The 22,625-nt window shown below is 43.7% G+C and overlaps 1 protein-coding gene across 2 annotated transcripts in view; it reads left to right on the top strand.

Annotated features, from left to right (window-relative positions):
* Nucleotides 1–22,625, top strand: part of GALNT16 (polypeptide N-acetylgalactosaminyltransferase 16) — a 59,112-nt gene that overhangs the window by 25,014 nt on the left and 11,473 nt on the right. For both annotated transcript variants that reach the window (XM_072338208.1, XM_072338209.1), the window contains exons 2-12: nucleotides 1,532–1,707; nucleotides 4,574–4,672; nucleotides 9,130–9,197; nucleotides 10,936–11,001; nucleotides 11,874–11,995; nucleotides 13,790–13,877; nucleotides 14,984–15,068; nucleotides 16,077–16,180; nucleotides 19,514–19,640; nucleotides 20,564–20,656; nucleotides 22,417–22,500. In XM_072338208.1, the coding sequence (XP_072194309.1) occupies nucleotides 1,532–1,707; nucleotides 4,574–4,672; nucleotides 9,130–9,197; nucleotides 10,936–11,001; nucleotides 11,874–11,995; nucleotides 13,790–13,877; nucleotides 14,984–15,068; nucleotides 16,077–16,180; nucleotides 19,514–19,640; nucleotides 20,564–20,656; nucleotides 22,417–22,500 (1,112 nt within the window). The remainder of the gene's footprint in view (nucleotides 1–1,531; nucleotides 1,708–4,573; nucleotides 4,673–9,129; nucleotides 9,198–10,935; nucleotides 11,002–11,873; nucleotides 11,996–13,789; nucleotides 13,878–14,983; nucleotides 15,069–16,076; nucleotides 16,181–19,513; nucleotides 19,641–20,563; nucleotides 20,657–22,416; nucleotides 22,501–22,625) is intronic.

Genomic DNA, 22,625 nt, shown 5'->3' on the forward strand with positions numbered 1-22,625 from the left:
TCAGCTATGGTAGGCATAATTTTATGGGACCTCGCTTTATTCACCTTCTCTCCAAACTGAATAGTCTTAACTTTTAGTTTCTCTTCATCCCCTAGTAATTTCTTTCAGGAGTCTGGCTTGGCTAAAATCTGTACTCTGATCAGAAGCGCTGAGTTATCACTGATTCTTTTTGTATAACAGCATTTATGTTAGTTTGTCTTCTCCATCCTGTCCTTACTCTGCTCTGGTTGTCATGTCTTCCATCTCTGCTGACTGGTTGCTGGGGTTTTGCTCAGCTGTCCATGGAGTTGCTCAGATCTGTAATACACGTGGTCACAGTCAGTTTGCAGTTCATTAACGTGCACGAGTAGTTGAATTTGTTTCTTCTAATGTGCATTACCTTGAATTTGCTTACACTAAATTCCACTTGCTGTCATCTTATTCAATTGTCCTTGTCTCTTAGGGTTGTCTGAACTGTAGAACAGCCCTCAGAGATGAGTACCAAGACGTTTTTGCCTCGAAATGTTCTGCTGCTTCAGGAATTTGCCACGTGTTGGGTTTTTTAGTTGTTTCCCACCCTATTAAGATGGATTAAGTGAACTGCTGTGTGATATTGATGACCAGTGGTGTCTTGCTGTCTAAAACTCTTGAAAGTAGCCATATAGCAGAGAGAGAAGCATTATCAAATCTAATATTAGAGGATATCCAAACTGTTTTAAACAGTGGGATCTGGAGATTTTCTGCCACTTCCTATGAGTTGCAGATATGCCAGAATCTGCCTCTTCCAGCAGTTATAGGGAACTCCAGCACACCTTAATACAGGGGTGGAAGCATTTTATGGCTTCTTCATGTTTTCATCTTTCAAACTGCTACCATAGACATTTTGTTAAACAACTTTTGCTGTGTAAATTATCCTAGTTTCCCTACCAGTCACTGTAGTGAATGGTCCCCAAGTGCTGGTATTGCACAGAGTCTAGGACCCAAGAAGGGAAAGTTAAGAAGCCTTTAAAGAAAATCTATAAAAAGAAAAGATAGCCCAGTTTTTTTACCCTGTGTGTGGGACTGGGGATGGTCATATGCAGTTTTCAGTTTTATTCTAATCAACTGTGACAGTGCTTGTGTGCGATAGTGAATGACAAAAAGCTGAAAGTGTTTTTCCTCCTAATACTGTTTTAGCCACATTGGCTGGAGCTGCTCTCAAACCTGTGCTGTCTGGAAGAGCTTCCAAATGCCTTTAGTCTCACATGTCCTGTGTAACAAGTGCTACAGAGAACTTGTCTCTGCCTGGGCTATCAGGAAAGCAGCTTTCAACCAAGCTACTTAAGTCTGCAAGGATAGCAAGGCCTGCAATTTTCCTTGGAGAAGGCAATTGTAACATTACACCTGTAAGGTTTCCTGCTTTCTTTTCCAAGCTCTTGCCTTGTCCTGTCTTCTTCCACCCACTTCCAGATGTGTCACAAATGACCACCCTTCCCTTAATGTATACATCTGAATGTGTTACCGTGTTGAAACATCAATCAGCTGCTCTCCCTGATGCTTATCTCTTCTCTAGGTGACAAGGGCTCCCCAGGGAGAGAAGAACAGCAGGAGGGCTTTTGATGAGAAGGCTTATCTGTCCTCAAAGCTGCTGAAGGCTGGAGAAGACCCATACCGCCAGCATGCTTTTAATCAGCTAGAGAGTGACAAACTCAGCAGCGACCGGCCCATACGGGACACCAGGCACTACAGGTACTATGCAGTCCTTGCCCCAAGCCATAGCTGCTGCTTGATGTAGAGAGCCCAGAGCCTTCCTGTGTTCTGCCCTGTTGACGGAGGATGGTTTTGGTTTCCAAGGTCTGTCTGTTACTTTGTTTCATGGTTAATCTGGAAGGGTCTCAAATGCACTGAGATCCCTGGATAATTGAGTTCTAGTTTTTTGTTTTCCTAGCGTATCTTCTCCCAGGTCTAAATGTCATATTATTACTTCAGCATTTGGGTTTTAGCATAGTCCCTCTCTTGCAGCTCAAACTGCTCGACTGCAAGCTGTTTTTTGCATAAAATCCCCCACACTCAGGGTTTCTCAGTGAGCTTCTGTCCTATCTGCAAGGTACTCAGCTGTTGCAGCATTGCTTTACTTTGGTGTTTCTCACCTGCTGTGAACTGGCTGTCTAAATCTCATTTAATGTGTTACGGTTTGGATGAACACTGCTGAGGTGGGGATGAAAATAATTTTTCATGTTCAGACCGTGAATATTTCATGGCTTGCAAAGTGCTCCTTGTTCCGTCCTTGTTTCACTGGGGGTGAATTTATTCTGCTGACTAAGCTCATCTGTAAGTTACTACCAGAGCCCAGGTGATTATTTTGTTCTTTCTGTAGCGCAGAAGGATAACATTGTACCTTGAAGATGATAAGTTTGATAGTAATAGGATGGTGCAAAGCAGCCTCCTTCAAAGAAGAAAAAATAGAAGCAAAGTAACCATGTCAGAAGCAGTAGTGTCTGTTTGAAACCGAGATGTAATGTTGCAAAGCAACATCTCTTAACTGCTGGGAAGGGGAAACCAGGCATCTAACTTGATTGAAACTGCAAAAAAGGGTGTCAGGAGACGTGGAGCCTTGTGAGCCTGGCAGCACTGACAGCCATCAGGATGCTTTGTGAATGGAAGTGGCTGGGACCTTGGTTGTGAGATGAAAGTCTTGTGCTTCTGTTCCCCAGTGTAGCATTCAGGATTGGCTTACTAGTGACTCAGAGGCAGTGGTGCATGTCCTCTGTTACTGCCAGTCCCCCTGCCATGCAGAACTGCTGTTTTCTGCTAATCTGCTGTCATGTTCTGGCCTAAAACCAGCTCAAATATAAATTATTTATTTTGATCTGTGATCTGTGGTAGCATGCAGAGGATGCTTTTTGTGAAAAGCCATACCTGTACACTTCAGCCTAAAGATGTATATGTACTGCTCCCTGGAAATGTATGGCCACTTCAGGCCTCAGCTTTGCAAAGATTCCCATTAGCAGTGGGGACCTCCTAAGCAGCATGTAATCAAGGCAGATAGGTCTGTTATCATGTTCCTCCTATTTGCAGGGGATTAGATTTGAGAATGAGGGTATTGTTCTTGAGTACCATGTCCTGTAGCAATATTGGAGTGGTTGCTGCGATGGCAGCTTACCATAAGGACTTATTTCTGCTGGTACAAGATAGATGTGGTTTGCGAAAGCCCTTCCTTCTGTCACAAATGGCTCTGGCTCAGTTCAAGGAGTCAGGGTTGAGTAGGTTACTACTTTATTTTTCCTTAGGCACCAAAGCTCAGATAGGGCATATTTGAGTCTACATCCTTCAAGCTAATTCTAACTGAACATGTAGCTAGCTGGTTTTTGATCCGAAGTAAAGGCAGACCCAGCTTACAAGCACAAACTTCATCTTGTCCCCTGTGATGCTCTAATAATGCTGAGAAGTTGGAAAGTCTTTCTCAAATAATGTGCACACCAATATCTTGTTTTTCTATTTGCTGGTGACTTAATTCATTTTACATTCATTAAATCATGGAGTTATTTTGAAACAGTAATAAATATGATATGTCTCATGTCTGGTCCCAAGCTTTTCACAGTTTTTGTCAAAGTTTCTTTATATGATTGAAAAGTAATGGAAGAACTCGTTGTCCCCTTAGCAAAGCATTGCAATGAAAAATAACAGTAGTTTAGAATAGTTTTAAACTAGCAGGATTGAGCATGATGATACAAATAGTTACAGTTTATTAATAGCCACAGGAGAATGGTAAGTAAATGTGGAAGTACAAGAGGCTTTAAGAAATAAATAGCGTTCTGTCCAGTGATGTATTTAGTCTAAGCGTGGCCTTGAGTAGTTAAAAATATGCCACAGTTCCAGAGTAGCACATCAGTCCAAATCTGCAGCAGTCCAAATTTTCAGCACCTGCCAGAACTGTATCCAAGATTCATAGCCATGAGTTGTTCTCCAGAATGCTTGTTGTCCACAAGGTATAAGCAGTCTTGGTGCAAACTGATTCTTCATTCTGAGTATGTGGATAAGAACATACCTAACATTGCAGAGTGAAATGGGAAGATGGGAAGAATTACTTTCTGTTGTTAACTGAGGTATTAATGTTCAGAAGAGAAGTTGAGGAACCTCAGCAGCTCCCTGAGGCAGATCACAGGGCTAGATAGTGTTTTCTCTTCCTGTAAAGCCCAGGGTCCAAAGGGTTTGAATTGATGCCTGGATCTACCAGTTTTATGCATACTTAGCATGTGCACATCCTATGCATGAAGGAGCTGGATTTACATGAAACACAGGCAAATTCATGGGCTAAATTCCACTGTGTTGAACATTTTTTCCCCAGGAAAGTCATGTGTTTTCATCCATAATGCATACAGCATTATGAGTTTAGGTACCAGAGCCTCAAAGCTTTTGCCTTTCAGCAGGCACAGTTCTTTTCAAGCCCTACTGTCCTTTGTACTGGGGCTGCTGAGGCTTTTCTTGCTGCAGCTCCACTGTGCTATTTTTGTTTTTAGCATATTAGTTCTCTTCTCCTCTGGAAGTTGTAGACATGTTGCCCCAGCAGCTGCTGGTGGAAAGTGGCTCATGCTTCTGCTCTTCTGCCTTGCAGGTGCACCTCTGTACGCTATGATACAGACCTACCAGCAACCAGTCTCATCATCACCTTCCACAATGAGGCCCGCTCCGCGCTGCTCCGCACGGTGAAGAGGTGAGTTCAGCAAGGGGGGCTGGGCCCTGAGAGAGCACCGTTGCAGGATTAGACTTTTTCCAGTGGTTATACAAGCAAGGTGGGTGGACATCCTACGTATGCTTTGTGATCTGTCCTAGAGATGGCCCATGAAGACGGGTCTGGGACTGGACTGGTGATGTGGGTGTTTCTCCAAAGTGTCTGCAGGTAGCTACTGTATAGTTCTTGTGATGGGATCATAAGTAGCAGGAAAGAGACTGCTGGGCCTGCCTCCGCAGATGGAGAGCAGTCAGTGTGAGCTTGGTTTGGAAGACTGAGGGTCCAGAGGGGGACAGTATGGGCTTCTAGATGTAGCTGAGGGGAGGAGCATGGGAGGGTGTATTTTGTAAACAGAAATATGCAACCAGTCTCCTGCTAGGGTATATGTTTCAGGAGGTGGGGCAATCCTGCTGAGAACAGAGTGGGCAGTCTTCCAAGCAGAAAAAAATATCTGAACCTAATGGCCAACCAGGTTTCCCCTGCAGATTTTCACACAGACCCTGCTGTACATACAGGACACGTGCTATCCTGTGCCAATAGCTCCTAATGTCTGAGTTTCAGCAGTAGAGTCTCATCTCCAAGCAGAAGAAAGTGTGCAATTATCTATACCACAAAGCAGTGCTCAGCTGCTCCTTCCCTTCCTCAACATCCCTGCCGAATCTGGGGAGGCTCTTTTCCTTTTCCTTTTTACATAAAAAATGCCCTTTGCCCTCGGAGTTATCAAGCCTTTGTTCAGATGGTCCCTGAAGCCTGCAAGCAAGTCCAGGAACAGCTTGTGAAGGCTGAAAGGAAATTGAATTGTTCAGGTAGAAGGTTGAACTCATGGTATCACTAACAGGAATGTATTATTCATCATCATCACTTCTTCTCCTCTCAGGTCCTGTGGGCTTAGAGAAATGTACTTTGTGAATAAATAACAGGCTTTTCCAAGTTGGCCTTGTGGTTAGAAGGCTGTGTTTCAGTCTGCTAGGTTTGGTGCTGCTGTATTTTCAGAGTCCTGTATACACTGCATTAACGCATTTTGCCTTTTTACTTCTTCTCATTTTCTTTTCATTTAAACCATAAAATTAACCCTACGCAGCCTCTATTCAGAAAATGAGCAGATTTGTTTGGAACTACAGTGCTGCTAGTAGGACATTAGCAGAAGATTTCTGCTGGTTCTATCATAGGTCAGACAGTAAATGGTTAGGTGCTCAGAAGCTATGGTAGTGTGATCCTTAAGAAAATCCCAAGGCAGCCAATGAAAAAGAAGATGCTGTGATAATAAAATGTGGAGATGATGACAGTCAAAACAGCAGTAACCCATAAAGAAAGGATTTGATATAAAATCCTCTGTAGGTTATGTGTACAAATGAGCAGATGAACATTGCCAACTTGTAATGCTAGACTTGCTCAAAGTGGGGTCAACTTGAGTAGGCTGCTGAGGTCTGTGTCCAGTTTGTTTTGAGTATCTCCAGGGACAGTGGAGATCAAGCATGTCTGCAACATGTTTAAGCCTTCTCTTCCCAAGGCTAAGCATTTACAGCTCTTGCAACCTCATCTCGTAAGTATGATGCTCGAGTCCTTTACTCACCTTAGCCATCATTTGCTAGCCATGCTTCAGCATGTTCTTGTTTTTCTTACCCTGGGAAGCCCAAAACTGAACACAGTGCTCAAGAAGTGGTCTCACCAATCTCTTAGATGTGATGTTCTGCAACCTAGAGTCCTCAGCAAAGACCCTGCAAAGTGGACCTAGCAGTTCAACCCTGCTGTCCTGCTGACACTGGAGCAGCCCTCTAATGGGGAGCTAGCTGAGGTCAGCTGCAAAAGATAAAAAAAATAAAAGGGTCAGCTGGATGGTCTTCTCGATGGCTTGGGTTGGATGGCACCTTGAAGGTCATTTAGGTCCTACCAGAGCTCCAGCTATGGTTGGAGTCTTCATTGCCAGAGGTTTACACTCAGTGCTCCTGATTTACTCCTTGTTTACATCAAATCTTGGAAATGTTCCTGACTTATCCTTGTTTGGTGAGTGGTCCCAAAGGATAAATTCTTGGGTTCTATAGTATTTACTGGGGCACACAGCCAAACATTGACTAGTAGCTTTCACTTTAAAGCAGAGAAGGTTTGATAACCATAAACAGAGGAGATATTTTTGGAGAAGAGAAAAAAAAAAAAGGAGGTGACATCTGTGAACTGATGGGAGATGGACAAATCAGCAGAGAAGGGAAGCTATTGGCAGTACTGAAATGGTGTCATGGGACAAAGTGAGGTCACTGACACTGAAAGAAGAAAGTTGTGAGAAAAGAAGGAGGATAACGTATCCTTGAGATGAGAGGAATAGTCTCTTTTTCTGCTGTAAAAGAGGGATTAGCACTGGGATTTTGGAAGCCTAGTAATACGTTCTGTGCCTAAGAGTAATCAATTGTTGTGCCAGTCTGTGGGCCTCACTGAAGTGAAATACTAGGATTGCTGTGTTCCTTGCAAAAAAGACAGGTAAGACAAGGTAAGAAGAAGATTAAATACATTTTCCAAGGATCCACAGCAAATTATTGCAGAGCTGAGAGCAGAACTAGACATCAAGCAATAAGTAGTGAACTTCTCAAGAATATTTCCTCTCTGCTGGGAGACTGAGTGAACAGCTGAGGAAGAGAGAACAAAATGTATTGCTTTTTTTCCCAGTTCTGTTGAGTTGGAAGTCCAGTAACTTGTGGAGAAAATGCGAGTATTGCTAATAGGGTAGTGAGAATGTGTGGAATATCATTTTACAGCAGTTGTGCTGCAGGATGTGGCCAGTCAGGGTTGTTAATATTTTGTGTTACGTCTGCGTGAACAAGAATTTCAGTGCAAGGCAACTTTGTCTGTAAAATATGCAAATAATGGCTATTCTGGGGGAAGGAGCAATCACAAATGCGAGAAGGAACATAGACCTAGCTTCCACACCACTATGCAGTGCTGAAGTATCCAGAGGAGTATGAGCCAAGGGCAGCAAATGAGATTCAACTTTGAAAAACGCAAGCTTGGTTATCTAGGGATGTGTCAGCTCAAAATACAAATACTCTTGAGGCGTATGAAGCAGCATAAATCTGAAATGGAATAGGATGTGATACTGAGCAGTGGAGCAGACATGATTTTGCTCTGTGGGACAGCAGAAAACTGAGGAAGCTTGTGTGCAAACCTATTGGTGAAGCTAATTACTATATAGTAATTTCTCTCTCCGTAACCTTAGTAGGCTATTCCTGGGAGTATGGGATTACTCTTGTGTTTCTTGTATAAAGGAAAACAAAACAAAAAGCAAGCAAAATAAGCAAAAACCAAAACCAATTGAACAAAATGAGATAACCCAAAATATTTAAGCGACGCTCTCCAAAATTGCTTGAAATTGGAAGAGCAAGTGCTGCTAAAATGCTAGAACCAGGAGGACAGAGTTTACATCTGGTTTTTAAGGCTGAAGTTTGCAGAACTGTCCTCTTCACTGGTGTGCTCAAGTGTGAGCAATGTTCAGTGTATGAGCCGTCTTACTGAAGGCAATAAGGACTTGCCCGTGCACTTGTGGAATGAAACTTGAAGAGGGAATATGCTGTGTACTTCTAGTAAAGCCAGAGGAGGAACTTGAAGAGGTTTATGGAAAATCAGTTCAAGTGTTTTGAAACAAATGAGAGGAATGAAAAGGTCAGAATGAAGCTGCTATAACTCTAGAGTACCAGACTATATTGACCTCTGTGGAAAGTGTAAGCTCTTAACCTCCTTCCTTGTATGTGAAATCCTGCATCTTGTAGGCACAAGCCAGTTGCAGCTCTGCGGGTACTGCAGGCCACAGTCATTCCCAGCTCAGGGAAAGGTTTGTGTCCCCAGCAAGTGTCATGGCTTGAAAGAAAGACAAACAATGATCAAAACAGGGAAAACAAACAAACAAAAAAAACCAAAACAAACAAACAAAAAAACCCAAACCAAAACAAGTCCAGAATATTGCCAAAGAAAATTGCCTTTTTCCTAAAGAAGAGAGTCAGTGAGAAATGACTGAGAGCACTCCTTGCTGGGAAAAGTGGCAGCTCTCTTTCTGCTTCCTAGCAGTGATGAGCTTTGTCCAGAGTCTGGTGGACAGGAACAGCCTCCTGGCTGCTGCATGGCTGTTCATGCTCTCCTCTTTGTCTCTCAGGAGGCAGAGAGCATGCTTCAGCGTCCTTTGCTAGCTAGCTGCTTCCTGGCAGACCCTACAACCAACTTTCTTGCTGTGGAGTCCTTCTCAGGTTTGCTTGAGATGCCATAGCTTTCTGGGATGTTTCTGCTTGCAGTTCAGTTTCTGCTGGACACTTGTACAAACAGCTGGGTTACCTATTCCACATTACTGAGTTAGGTATTCCTGCTATAAAGCATGGCACAGCAGATTTCTGTCAGTACTACCGTTGTCATTATTATAGCAACTCACAAAGTCTGTCTTTTTCTTTTCTGGATCCCTGCAGCGTTCTGAACCGCACCCCTCCCAACCTCATCCAGGAAATTATCTTGGTAGATGACTTCAGCTCAGATCGTAAGTATGGGCCTATTTCCCTTGTGTTTGTTTTTTCTCCTCCTGCTCTGCCTCTTTTTGGTTGCTTTGTTTATTCCCTTCTTTAACAGAGATTCCATCATGTCTCTTTGCAAGGGAGAAGGAAAAGGGAGCTAGTATTTCTGTGCGCAGTTTAAATATATGCATGGTAGAGGCCATGACAGAGGAGGATGGTGAAATTAGGTATTAAAACCTGTGAGGGCCTCAGAGTCCAACAATTGGAGCTGGGTGTTTCTGAGCACCTCTAACATAGAGTCCTAAGTGTCTCACATTCAGCACCTGAAAATTCCAATACAGTGTCAGTGTCCAAAGTGTTCCGGATTAACACAAGTGGATCTCTGATGCCAGTACTGCACAAGGCTGAGCCACAAACTGCTGTTTAGGCTCCTGGACAGAAGAATTTTCACAAAGCTCCATCATATTGTAATTCTTATTTTTCTTGCTGGCAAGCAGATATCTGTGGTTCTACAGCTGAGGCATCTGAACTTTAGTTCACCACTTTAGTACCTGTTTTGAGGACTGACAGTTAGTTTTAACATCTGCCTCAGTTTCTGCAAAGATACAGACAGTCCTTCAATGCTGTCAAGTAGTTACACTCAGAGTGGTGAGTTCCACTCCTGCAGAATGACTTGATATGGATTCTTGTATGTACTTGAAATTGTGGCTTAGCCAAGCTGAGTGGTGCTTTCCCTTGTAACAGATGTCCAGCAAAATCCTGGTAGACTTTAATTGAGAGCACCTGCCACTTCACTTGGATAGTGCAGCAGCTGCCAAAGTGCCCACACAAGAGTAGTATTTTAGATTGCATGCGTGTATCCTTGAGGGTGGAAATGCTCCTGAAGGCCCATACCAGGAAATACACTTTGGCTGATGACCTTTGTGTTCTCTGGGGAAGGATGGCAGTGGATAAGAGAGGACGTGAGACATAAAGGGGAACATGGAATAAATGGAAAAATGGGACATTATGTTGGACCAAGGAAAATAGCATGTGCTAGACAGCGTTGCTTCCGTGGATGGCAGTAGAGAGAGTGCTGTTTACAGGCAGCCTATCCCGTGGCATCCTGTGTGACGTGGTGCTCCTTCATATGGCTGGATCCAGTAGCTGTTGCTCTCCATCGTGTTCCCTGAGCAAAGGAAATGAGGGATGGCACAAGCTCCTGGCAAGCTGCCAGCAAAGCCCTCAGTTAGACATCCATGCGTTAGTGTAATGGTGCCCCCAGGGAAGCAGATCAACACTCCGTGGCTTATATTAAATAAAATCAAGCAGAAACTGCCCTAAGAACAAATGTTGGGAGATGCCCAAATGAGCCGCTGAGGGCAAAGAAAATGGATGAAATCATTTTATGTGACAGGATTCTCTTTTACTTGTCACTTCTGCAGTTTGCAGCTCAGGCTCCCTCTGGTCCCTCCATTTCATCAAAGCCATCCGCTAAGTGTCATGTTGCCAGCACACACCCCATTATTCTTGTGAAGTGCTAAGTGCAGGACAGAGGCCTGCCCTACTGGAGTGTCAGGAGGTACAGGCTCAGCTGTCTGAGGTGGGCAGTGGGCAAGCAGTGCTCTTTTGTGTACCCTTCCAAAAGGAGGACTGGGGCTGATATTAAGTGAAAGCAGAAATACCCTGCCTATGGAGATACAAGAGAACAGTTAACTGAAGCTCTTTACTGAAGCCAATAATTAATTCATGTACATGTACCAAATGTTTTTTGCCTTCCTTAAGCTGAGGACTGCCAGCTTCTTACCAAGATCCCTAAGGTGAAGTGTCTACGAAACATCCGTCGAGAAGGTGAGTGTGGAAGGTACAAAGGTTGGTGGATTTGCCCACGTGGCCCTGTTTGCCTAGCAGCCACATACGTGTTGTTTCTGTGATGTTCTTTCTAATCAGCAGTGTCCTAATGTGGAGACTATATGAACAGAGGATCTGGCTTATCGACTCTCAGTCTTCAGGGTTCTTAATTCATAGTTTAAATAATGAGCACTGTCCAAAGGCCCTAGGTAGAACAAGGACTGCATTTTAAGATCTTTATTAATATAGGTGCAGATGGAAGTCCTATTTTCAGGTTAATTTCTGAAGTACAGTGGGCCTGGAACAGGGATCTGAAAGAAGAGATGGGAGCCACTGTTCAGGGCATGAAAGTTATCCCAGGTAGTGGGGTGGTGTGTAAGAAAGAATGGAGATATCTGAGAGCCAGAGTGGCACCTCTAACCACAGGGCAAGAGGAAAAGGAATAGATAAGAAGGAAGAAAAGCAGTGAGAGAATAGAGTGTGTTCTTGTGGGACTGGTGAGAGAGGCAGTATGATGCTCTGAAGGAGAGACACCAAGCAGGCACGGTACAGGCAGCATCAGGGTACCTGAGAGAAGGGCTAAAGGGGAATGGAACTGTCATCAAGGCAGGAACCAGGTGAAAGTTCAGTGTCGTGAACAGAAGTGGCAGATTAGGTCATTCTTTGTGTGTTGGGAGGCCTCAGATTTGATGTTGCCCTCAGGGGATGCCCTGCCAAAGCTGCTCTCTGCTCCTGACAGAGGTGTTGTATTGAAGAAGTGCCTGGTCTCCTCATGTAACATCCACGTGAAGCATTTTAGCTTCTGAAAGAGGCTCAGCTGTTTACCTTTTTAACCTTTCTTTTCTTCTTCTGCCATCCTTTCCCCATTGCAGGGCTGATTCGTTCTCGGGTCCGAGGAGCTGAAGTGGCCACTGCTGACATCCTCACCTTCTTAGACAGTCACTGTGAAGTCAACAGTGAGTGGCTACAGCCCATGCTTCAGAGAGTGAAAGAGGTGAGCACCATCTCCCTGCTCTGAGCTAGTCAGGGCTAGCATGTTTGGGACTCATGAATCCTGTGCCCTCGGGTGCCTTGAGCAGTGCCAGCAAGGACAGAACCTTCCCAAATAGTCCCTTTCTCAGGCAGATGAAGGTACAGCCTGAGTTAGGTGGGCAGCAGATCCCTGATGGGCTTCATGCATTCTCCTGCCAGTACAGCAGAGCAGTAGGTGCTGAGTGATGAGATGCAGTGGTGAATAATTGAACTGCCAAATTGCACCTCAGCTGTCCTGCAGGTGTTCTGCTTCTTTTCTGCCCATACATAGGGTAGTGGCCTCAGCACACACTGGGCAACTTTTCCATGGCTGCTATCTCCCTTGCTGCTGGACCTTTCCCTCTGCCTTGTCACTGCCAAAACTTTCCTTCTATTAATGTTCCTGCTGAGCTGCCAGCACAAACCACCTGCATGTAGGCAGCTTCCCAGTACAGAAGAGCTGCCTGTGGATGCAGGGATGTACCTGTACTGGTTCAGTTCAGAAAGGAGTAGTGTGAGTCTGGACTGTCGCCCTGGTTGCGTTGTAGGGCTGGAGGGGAAAACATGGCTCTGCTAAAAGAGAAATGGAAGGGGAAGGGGAGAAGCGTTAGCCCTGCTTGCAAGAAGACTTAGATCTACTTGCAAGGGGCTGGGATTGTTCCCCTCCTTTGGAACAGAGGACTCTATGGAGTAAGGAGCTCCAGAAAAAAGAGTTTTGAGTCTTTTATGCTGACTTGTATCCATGTCTGGCTTAAACTGGAAGAAGGTGAAACTTAAGGAATGATGACGTAAAAGCTTCCACTTTTTAGAGCTGATCAATAAGTCCTCTAGTTCAGAAGCCTATAAATATTTGCTTCTGGCTTTTAAGTCAACATACAACAGGGGGTTCCAAAGCAGCAAGGCCTATTGCATATTTCCTATAGTGATCATCTGAGTACTGGTTTGGGTTTCAGTCTTCCCCATCCCAGTCCTATTGCTGGCTGGTTGGAGCAGTGGCTGGAGCACTATGCTTCCAGAGTAAGTTCAAGGGCAGGGCTCAGGTCTTACTGATGCACTCTTTATGCAGTTGTCAGTGTGTGAAGGGGAATATGCATGAACAACAGGCTTTTGCTGGTTGTGATCTGCTGGCCAAGCAGAAAAAGCTACTATGAGGCACAGAATGGAGGTTTGGTAGGAAGGCTGTGGAGGCTGTCAGGTGATAGCAAGATGCTGGTTTTAGCATTACCAGCTCTGTTTCATCTTATATTTCAGCTTTTGAAAGACTTTCTTCACTGCTGTGGTGGAAACTTATTACATCTCAAGTTCTGTTTATTAAAAAGGCTGCAAATAAAACCTTACAGCCAGCGAAGTGTTCTAATCCCTTAATATTCAGATATTATATTTTTTTCAGTTTGCATCTGATTGCAATGAGTTAATTCAAGGGTGGCTAAGCAGAAATCAGTAGATATCAAAATCAAGCACAAAACCTTTGGGACAATGATTCATGTCCTGTGTCTTGGGCAGGAAATAGAGCTGTTTCTTGGCAGCTCTTCTGGGTATGTAGGTCCCTTGCCTCATTCCCTTTATCCATGGTGTACTCTTGGCTAATACCCAACCTTCTCCATTTGGACATAGTGTACATCAATCACTGCTGAGCTGTCAAAACTCTATTGGAAAAGCCAAATAAAAATGTGCATGTTACATGCTCAGCTTTGTTTTTTATGATCTCTGTCAGCTTTTCCAGACCCTCGAGAAAATTCTGACTGCTTTTTTTTCCCCTTTTCTCTTCCCCTTTCAGGATTATACCCGAGTGGTGAGTCCAATCATTGATGTTATCAGCCTGGATAACTTTGCCTACCTGGCAGCATCAGCAGATCTGAGGGGAGGTGAGTAGAATGAATGGCTTGTGATAGTTAGGCCTGAGAGATGGTGCTTAAAAAATAATTGATGTCCACTTTAGCTTTTAAAATAAAATAGTGATGCTCTTTCCTGATGGGTTTTCTGTCCTCCTTTTCCTGTAAATTGCTAAGTCAGATATTTTGCAGAGTTGAAATAAAGCCCAAATATGGTTTTGTTCTTGAGCTTGCATCAGCATCGTGGTGTTTTGCAGTTTCAGGACTTAGCTAACTGATAAAGCTTATCAACATATCCTATGGCCATTTTACCTCCTGTCAGCAAGTGAACAGCAGGATTTTTTGGCTGTGGCATTCAGGCCAAGCAGCCAGATGTGAAACACCTTCCTGTGCTTTCACAAGTTCATAAACCAGGGAGATCTCACTCTTTACAGTTTCCAGTAAAGGAAGAAGGGTGATAGCAAATAAAATAGGTGAAAGCCACTTCTGCAAACTTTCCACTCTTCTTATATTCCTTGTGGTCCATCTGGCATCTTGGGCTGTTCTCCTAGCTGCTGAACCCTCTTATGGCTGTTCCTATGTGAACTGCCATTCCCCTGTAGGTAGCCATGTTTCACTGCTGCACTGCTCACTCACTGAAGGCTACTCACTCTGTGGCTAACTTCAACAAGGTACAGTGCTAGTGTCTGTGACGTGCTTAGCTCTCCACCACAGGCTAATTATAAATAAACAGTAGGTTTGGATGTTAAGATGGTTAAAATGATCTGCAAGCCTTTGTTCCCAGAATACATTACATCCCACAAAGTGCTGTGATTAAAACCAAATAACTCTGGCAGACAGGGAAGTGTAAAAAAGACTGGCCAAAATGCAACAACCCTAATTAGTACATGTCACTCTGACAACACTCTCCTGAGGATGTGGAGCGGAATTGAGCAGAAACCCGTACTGCTGAGGGATGAAGATGCCAAGACAAAATTGGCAACTTCTTGGCTACGTTAAAATAAACTCTTCCCATTCTGGCTAGACTGCAGGGGGTGTTGAGGAAGGAAAGTAGGTGTCACCTGTGATGTAAAGGTGGGGGCTGAAGCTAGGAGAAAGCCAAGAACAAAACCTGTCTGGCATGTTTCTTTTCTTCTCAGGATTTGACTGGAGTCTTCACTTTAAATGGGAGCAGATTCCTATAGAGCAGAAGATGTCTAGAACAGACCCTACTCAGTCTATAAGGTAGCTATCTCTGATGGACTGTGTGCAGTCCTCCAAAAGTCTTTACTGAGCCTTTGCTTTTATGGCAAGGAGTACAAAGGGTTGTCATGCTGGGGACAAGATATTGTTTTTACTTGATAAAGGCAAACTTTTCATGTTATTTCTGAAGAAATCTTGTAATGCAGCAATACCCTAATTCTTCGAGTATTGCTCCCTGATTATTATATGAATAGCAACTATATAGTTTCATTGACTTGTAGCTGTGCTATCCCAACAGGCCACCTCTTCCTGTTCTGTATTTGTTTTTATGGTTTCTCTCAACACTCTGAATGCCTCCAGAAATCATTTGGAGATTTTTGATTGCTTCTGTCTTCTAGGTGAGGAACTAAAGAAAGATGCAGCTAAACAATCACCTCAGGAACTGTAAAGCAGAGCTAGGAGCTTAATTGCAGCTAGTAATTTGAGCACAGAATTAACCTTCTATCCTAAATATGTGTGTCCACACAAAACCGAATTGTATTAACTGCAGTGGTTATTGCCAGCTTTGCTGCTGTGTGTGTGGTTCTGAGGGATGTAGAACATGAAAAATCCTGGTATAAAAAGTCAGAGTGCTCAGCTCAGTTTGTAATGGAAGTGCCATTTTATTCCTTCATATAATTTGTGAGCCTCTGTTTTGCACCCACTAAGTAGCCTACGGTACATGCAGCAAAACCACTCACACCATGCCTAGTCGGTGAACGCAGCCATCAGACAATAATACCTCTGTCATTCCTACACACCGTGTGTATTTGTATAAATGCAAAAGACACAGCATTATTCCTGTAGTCTAAAAAAGGACAGGGGAGGATCTAGTGAGGGGCATCTCAGCAAAGCAGGAACGTGATCAGCAGACTTCTGTTTTCCTGTTTTGAATAAGAGATGGTTTGTCAGGCCTACACAAATTGTCTTCCCTCTAAAATGAAGATGGTGGTGCTGCACGCACATGAGTATGTGAGCTTATTTAATATGGGCTTGTGCTTTCTTTTCCAGAACCCCTGTCATAGCAGGAGGCATCTTTGTGATTAACAAATCCTGGTTTAACCACCTGGGAAAATATGATACTCAAATGGACATCTGGGGAGGAGAAAATTTTGGTAAGCTTAGGGTGTCTGAGGAACGACACGCTAATGCAGAACTATTTCCCAGTATTCACCACTTAGCAGATCTCTTCTTTCAAGATCTGCATGTTGATAGAAGGTTACAGACATGGTCAGGCTATCACCACGTGGGTCAGAATTTTATGTCAGTTTTTTGCAAAGTGAATGGAGGCTTTTTAATGTTAGGGCTGTCACTGTCTTGTATGCATGTGCAGCATTGTATGAGTGCGTCTACAGTACAAACAAGAAAAGAATAGTCATTAAAAAAACCCCTCTCCTGGTGGTAGTCTGCATCATTGCGGATTGGTGACAAAAGGAAGAACAACATTGAAAAGAGGTTCACAGAGGCCTTGAGCATTTGGGGTGTTTGTAAATGGTGTATGTGGAACTGAAGTGTCAAAAGCCCAGCTCTGTCCTTTGGTCAAACAGACTTTGCTCTTGCAAATGCTGACAAAACAGATATTCTGTTTCCACAGCTTCCATAAATACTGAAAATTTGTAAATAAATCCCTTTAAAGAAGAATTTATGTGGTATTTTCCAACACCTGAAGGGCCAGTTAGGAGGAAAGAAATAGAAAGAAGAAAGTTGTTTTTTTCCTCTGAGCAGAGCTAGGGCAGCTGCCTTTTTCTGAAATGCTCTCTGAAACCCGTAACTAAGATGTTTGATGGCAACAATATCAAGGTACTACTTTTTTGAACAAAATATCTAACAGCGAGTGCTTATGTTCTCACTTTGCTGAGGTCCTGATTCAATTCCATGATAGTTGTGATATTAAAAGGAGATGCACAGGGTTAGGACTAAGATGCGTTAGATCTCAGCATGGTCATGGCAGCCAAGAACTGCAGGTGGAAGTAACAGGAAGCATTTACCTAGGCTCGGGAATCACCTTTCCTGTGTCCCTTGGACACCTCTCTATGGCTAAACTCATCTTACTGCAGCTCCAGCTTCACCTGTGTAAAAGCTGAAAATCCCAAAGACAGTGAAAGAATACTTATTTAGGCTTTTCATTGTCTCCTGCTGCCTATCAGGGAGCCTAGCACTGTTTTTTGGCACATATGTCCATAGCTGATGCTAAAGCAGAGCTCTCTGCAGTAAGTGGCAATAAATCACCTGCGCACACACAACTGTTCTTGTATGTAGAGGTGATGAAAACCTCTGCAGAACTGCTTTGTTCTCCTCCTTCAAACCGCTTTCATAAAGGCTGGCAATGGCTGGGCTGGGCTGTGTGGGATTGGGCTGAGTGTGCAGGGCTTGCCAGTTGTTTCTTGTGCAGTTTCCATTGTTTGTTGCCCCTCATCACTTGTTTCTTATCCTGCACCTTGACTCTTCTTTTACAAAAGCAAGGCTAAGAGCACAGTGCTCTGTGTAATGGGGTCTATCCCTGAGATGCATTGCTGCAATGACAGTGTGATGGTGGCAGTGGCAAAATATTTTACTTTATTTTTCCCCTGAAGCTAACGTTTGTTCAGCTCTTCAGCATAATATGAGGCAGTGATTCCATCAGTGGCTTCTGCGTTCAGCTTGTTTCACTTAGCAGATGAGCAGAAACCTACAATTTTACAACAAGAAGTTTATTTTCCTGAGAAGGTATTTAAAGAGTTCAATTTCCACTCTGAAAGAAATGTTTTCCATACTTAATTGAAATCTAGCTTTTGTGATGAAGGGAAAACGTTGATTATGTTCTGAAACACTTTTTACTACGTGTTACAATTTTGAGTGAAAAGCAATTGTTTGGATAAGGTCACCTTTTGTTGAGTGGGCTGAGCAAGTAGCTCTGACTAATCCGGGTGGGTGAGAATGGCCATGAAGGCCATTTTCAATACACTTTTCCTTAGAAACTTTTTTTTCTCCTGTGAGGAAACAATGTAAGAGAAGGTTTTAAAGGGCACAGAGCTGGAGGAGCGGGTACATAGGAATGGTCAGGTAGCGATTATCAGCTGCCAAAGTATTCTTCCAGCTGGATGTGGGTAGGTAAGGATTTTTTTTCAAGTATTATGGGGGAAAAACCACAACAATACAATAATTTAAAGCATATATGGGCAATGTCGGGTGCTGGAAAATACATAGCAAAAATTCTCATATGTTTTTCATTTAAAAAAAAAAAAAGGGATGGAAGTCCTTAATATGTTATGCTTGATCTCCATTTTCTATTTTGTGCCAAAAATCTGCATCCTTTCTCCTCTTTGTTAAAGAATTGCCATTTGCAAACCTGGTCATGCAAAGTCTGTCTGTGTGCCTGAGATATGAATACAGCAGGATTCTTCTTGGGAAATGGATGTTGCTTTAAGTAAAGCATGCTAGCTTGAGAATTTTGTTTTTGATATAGGGCAGAATGAATCAGAACATCATTTGAGGAGAGCAGCTGGACACACCACCAGATAGAAACTTATGGCTTGTTTCTGTTATTGTTGTTTTTGTTTTTGAGCCTTTCCTCTCTTCAAAGCTGTAGGAAAGGCGGAGGGAGAAACTGCAACTAGTAAGGAATGACACAAACTACAGTTTAACTACTTGGCAGTTGGATTAAATACACCATCTCCTCCTCTCCTCCAAAAAAAATCCCACGACCATCCAACCACCAAACAGTCAGACAAGAAAACCACCATCCTGTTTAAACAGCCTTTCCCAGGAGTTGTAGAGGAAAGCGGTGGAGAAAGATGAAGGGTGGGATGATGTTGGTGTGTGTGCGCGTGCTTTGAAACAGTCATTAGATCTGGATACACTGTTTCTTTTTTAATTCCTAACATCAGAGCTCCATAGTTTGGGCAGGGAGACCCCAAGTGAGTGAAGCTTTTGAAGTAATCAGTTCATGTAGTCCGAAGCCCTTTTGGCAGAGACTTGATCTGAAGTCTCTACCAATTACCCAGACAATTTTCATGGGGGAGAGGATTTGCTTCCTATGCCTTCTTGTTCTTTCTCCTTTGTCTCCTAAACTCCTTCTCTTCCTCATGTGATTTGCTTTGGATAGTAAATTCTTCATTTATTTTTCTTCCATCCATTTGCAGGGTGGGTGAGTTGCAGAAGGTTCAGAGCAAGGTGGGTGTGGGGGTGGTCTTGATCTGTTACCAAATGCTGTCCTGTCTCACTTTAATGCTCAGGGAATGAAACAGTGGAATGGTATTGAAGAGCACCAGCACTGGTGTTGCCTCTGTTTTAACAAAGTGCAGAGAGATTTTTCCTCTCTTACTGTGGCAATCATTCTTTCTGGTTTTACTTTGTAGTAAATACATCTAGAGCAGAGGGGCAAGGATTTCAGGCACACTGCTGAGGTTACTCTTTTTGGAAATGCTGATGATCTGACTTTAACTGTATGACTCTTGGGTCTCTTCCAGAGCTCTCTTTCCGAGTGTGGATGTGTGGTGGCAGCTTGGAGATTGTTCCCTGCAGTCGAGTGGGACATGTGTTCAGGAAGCGCCATCCCTATGACTTCCCTGAAGGCAATGCATTAACTTACATCAAGTAGGTGGTAACAGCCAGGTCACCTTGATGTTGGGCATCTCCGAATCAGCCTGAACTCTTTATTGTCTTTCTCCTTGATGATGGAGAACAACTTGTGGCTGAGCATCGGTTCTCAAGGGGAAGATGAGTTGCTCTTGGTCTATGCACAATGTTCCCTTCTCTGTTGTTTATATTACTGCATTTTGCGTTTCCTCACTCTGCAAGGGAGGAGGGGAGCAGTGCCTCAGGGAGAGACCCATGCCATTCCTGGATACCTCCCAGTGACACATGCCTGGGTATCAGCAGTCCTTAGATGTCTCTGAGTTGCTTTTGAGTCCAGAGATCCTACTGAGCTGTGTGTATGCTGAGATGAGCCCTGTGGACAACTTCTGCTGCAGGACAGAGGGGAAGAGAAAAATGATGAAACCAGTGAAGTACTGGTGCACAGCCCCGTCTCTGGTGATGAAATCTCCGTCCTTGGAAATTTCAAAACTCATTCAGGCAAGGTTTTGAGCAGTGTGACCTAACCTGAAGTTAGTCCTGCTTTCTTTGGAGGGCTGGATCAGGTCATAACTAGAGGTGCTTTCCAAGCTGAGTTATTCCATGGTAACATTCTAGTCTGGAGAAAGGGAGCAGGGTGGTGGTAACAGACAGACTGGTTACTTCTGAAGTGGAAGCATATGTGAAAGAAATCATGGTAAACTCTGTTTTGTTCTAGGGTTTTTTTTAATTTACTTTTATATTCTGAACTGTAGTATCCACACAAGCCTTTGTAGAGTTAACACATTCTGTCTAAATCTGACTGTGGTACCCACTTTATGTCTGGTGCTATTCCCAACCTCCCCCTGGCAGACAGGCCCTGGTTCTTCCCACCTAATGCTTGTTTGACAGGAGGGCAGGTTCTCCAGCAGCACTCAGCAAGGCATCCCCTTGTTCCCATGTAGGAACACTAAGCGCACAGCGGAGGTGTGGATGGATGAGTACAAGCAGTATTACTATGAAGCCCGGCCATCAGCCATTGGCAAGTCATATGGAAGGTAAGCTGCTCTCAAACCTCATTAGGAAGACTCTGGTAAGCCACTTGCTAGCAAGAAATAGTTATCAGATCTTCTCTGTCTCTAAATGTGGGAAAGAGAAACAGAGATGCTCTGAATTGTTGGCTTGCCAGGAGTGTTACAGCTCTAGTGTCTGACTAACAGGTTTGCTTCTAATTCACGTAACGTAATCTGGTTGTGACTAGTCTCCAGCACCTTCTGAGCTCACTTCTGTAAAGAAATGTGTTTCTTGCAGCATCCTAGATAAAGCTGTCTGCAGGCCACATAAGGCGTGCTATTATGGGCTTTTAGGGTTTGTTACCCAAAAATTATCGGGCACCAAAACCTGGGATGAGAACTGGTTCTCTGTATCAAATGCCTACAATTTCCAAATGAATGTTAAAAACATCCTGGGAGGAATATCTGTTGTATCCCCTGTGAACAAGTGACTGTTTTATCAGCTTAAAGACTTGGCAAAAGTGATGGTGCCTCAGATGTGTAACTACATGCACTGGATAATGATGCATCTACTACTTACGTGGTGACAAGGTTTGTTCTGGCCCATACAGACATTTCATCGTACATCCTGGTATTGCCACAGCAATAACTTTACCTAGCTGATTTTTCTGTCTTTGTATTGATTGCAGCAGCCAGACTGGGGCCAAATAGTAAGCAGTGCTTCTACTCATAAAAGAAACTGAAGTATTGCATAGCAAACTTGAATACATCACTACTGTGTCTTAGGGCCTAAACTTGCACTTTTTCTTTGCACATATTTCCTACCAGCTTTACAGACAGAGATGGCCAAGTAAGAGCTGAAGTGAAGCCATTGGTTTCCAACTGCAGGTGATTTCTTCAGCTGTAGTAACAGCCCTGTGAACCTGCATTATTTATCTAGATTTAGAATGCAGATGTCTCTGACACCATCAACAGGTCCAAAACTTGACCTTCTTTCCATGCAGTTTTGATACATCTGTAAGATCCACATAAATTCTCCTGAGCTGTGAGTAGAGAATGGCCTTTGTGGGCTGAGTATGTCAGGGAACATGGGTACATTTGAAAGTCCTTTCCAAGACACAGTTGTAGTAGCATAGCTTGAAGAGAGTCCCTGGTGTCACTGCTCAGTGGGATGGCTCAAGCAGAGTCCTTCAGCCATCCAAAGCCAAGGAGGTCAGCGTTGGGAGGGCTGCTACAGCAGGCAGTTACAGGGTGCTGAGTTAATTTCCTCTTAGCTTCTTTCTCAAAACTGCCTAAGAAGAAATCTTCATGGTTTTTAGGTTTGCAGTCCAAACTGACAGTACAGCTGCTGCCATGTCCTCTTACTTCTGGCAGCCACAGAGATAAACCATTTGTGTATACATAGGGTAAATGCTTTCTAGGCCTTTTCAGGAGTTGATGGTTGTGTAAATTTCATGGGATGCTTCTACAGAGGTACCCAGGGGCTGAAATGCTTACTTGGTCTTACAGTACCTCTTGTGCACCTTCATGTGTTATTTTAACATTGTAGAACCTGGACCCTGGCATCTTTCTGAACCAAAGGAAGCACAAGAATTGCTCTCCAAAGGCATTTGTTTCTTTCTTTTCAATGTTCCCCTCCTGCCTGTCTATTCTTCTTCACCTCAGGTCACTGCTAGCTCTCTGAACCCAATAACAACTAGGTGGGAGAATGAGCAAGGTGGGAAAGCTATACAGTCCCCCTCAGGCTTCTTGGCTGCTCTTGATTGTCCCACTTACTCCTGTTCACTGTGTGTGTCTGTTTCCAGTATTGCAGATCGAGTGGAGCTGCGCCGCAAGCTGAACTGTAAATCCTTCCAGTGGTATCTGGAGAAAGTCTACCCTGAGCTGAAGTGAGTCAGATCTCAGCTTCTGCAATTCCCTGGAGGAGTTGGGAGGTGGTTCACAATGAGAAACTGAGCTGTGGCAGTTGAAGGCCAAAATTAAAAAAAAGAAGGGACTTATGCTTGGAAAAGAT

Source organism: Excalfactoria chinensis, chromosome 5 (genome assembly GCF_039878825.1).
Source record: "Excalfactoria chinensis isolate bCotChi1 chromosome 5, bCotChi1.hap2, whole genome shotgun sequence".
Lineage (NCBI taxonomy): Eukaryota > Metazoa > Chordata > Aves > Galliformes > Phasianidae > Excalfactoria > Excalfactoria chinensis.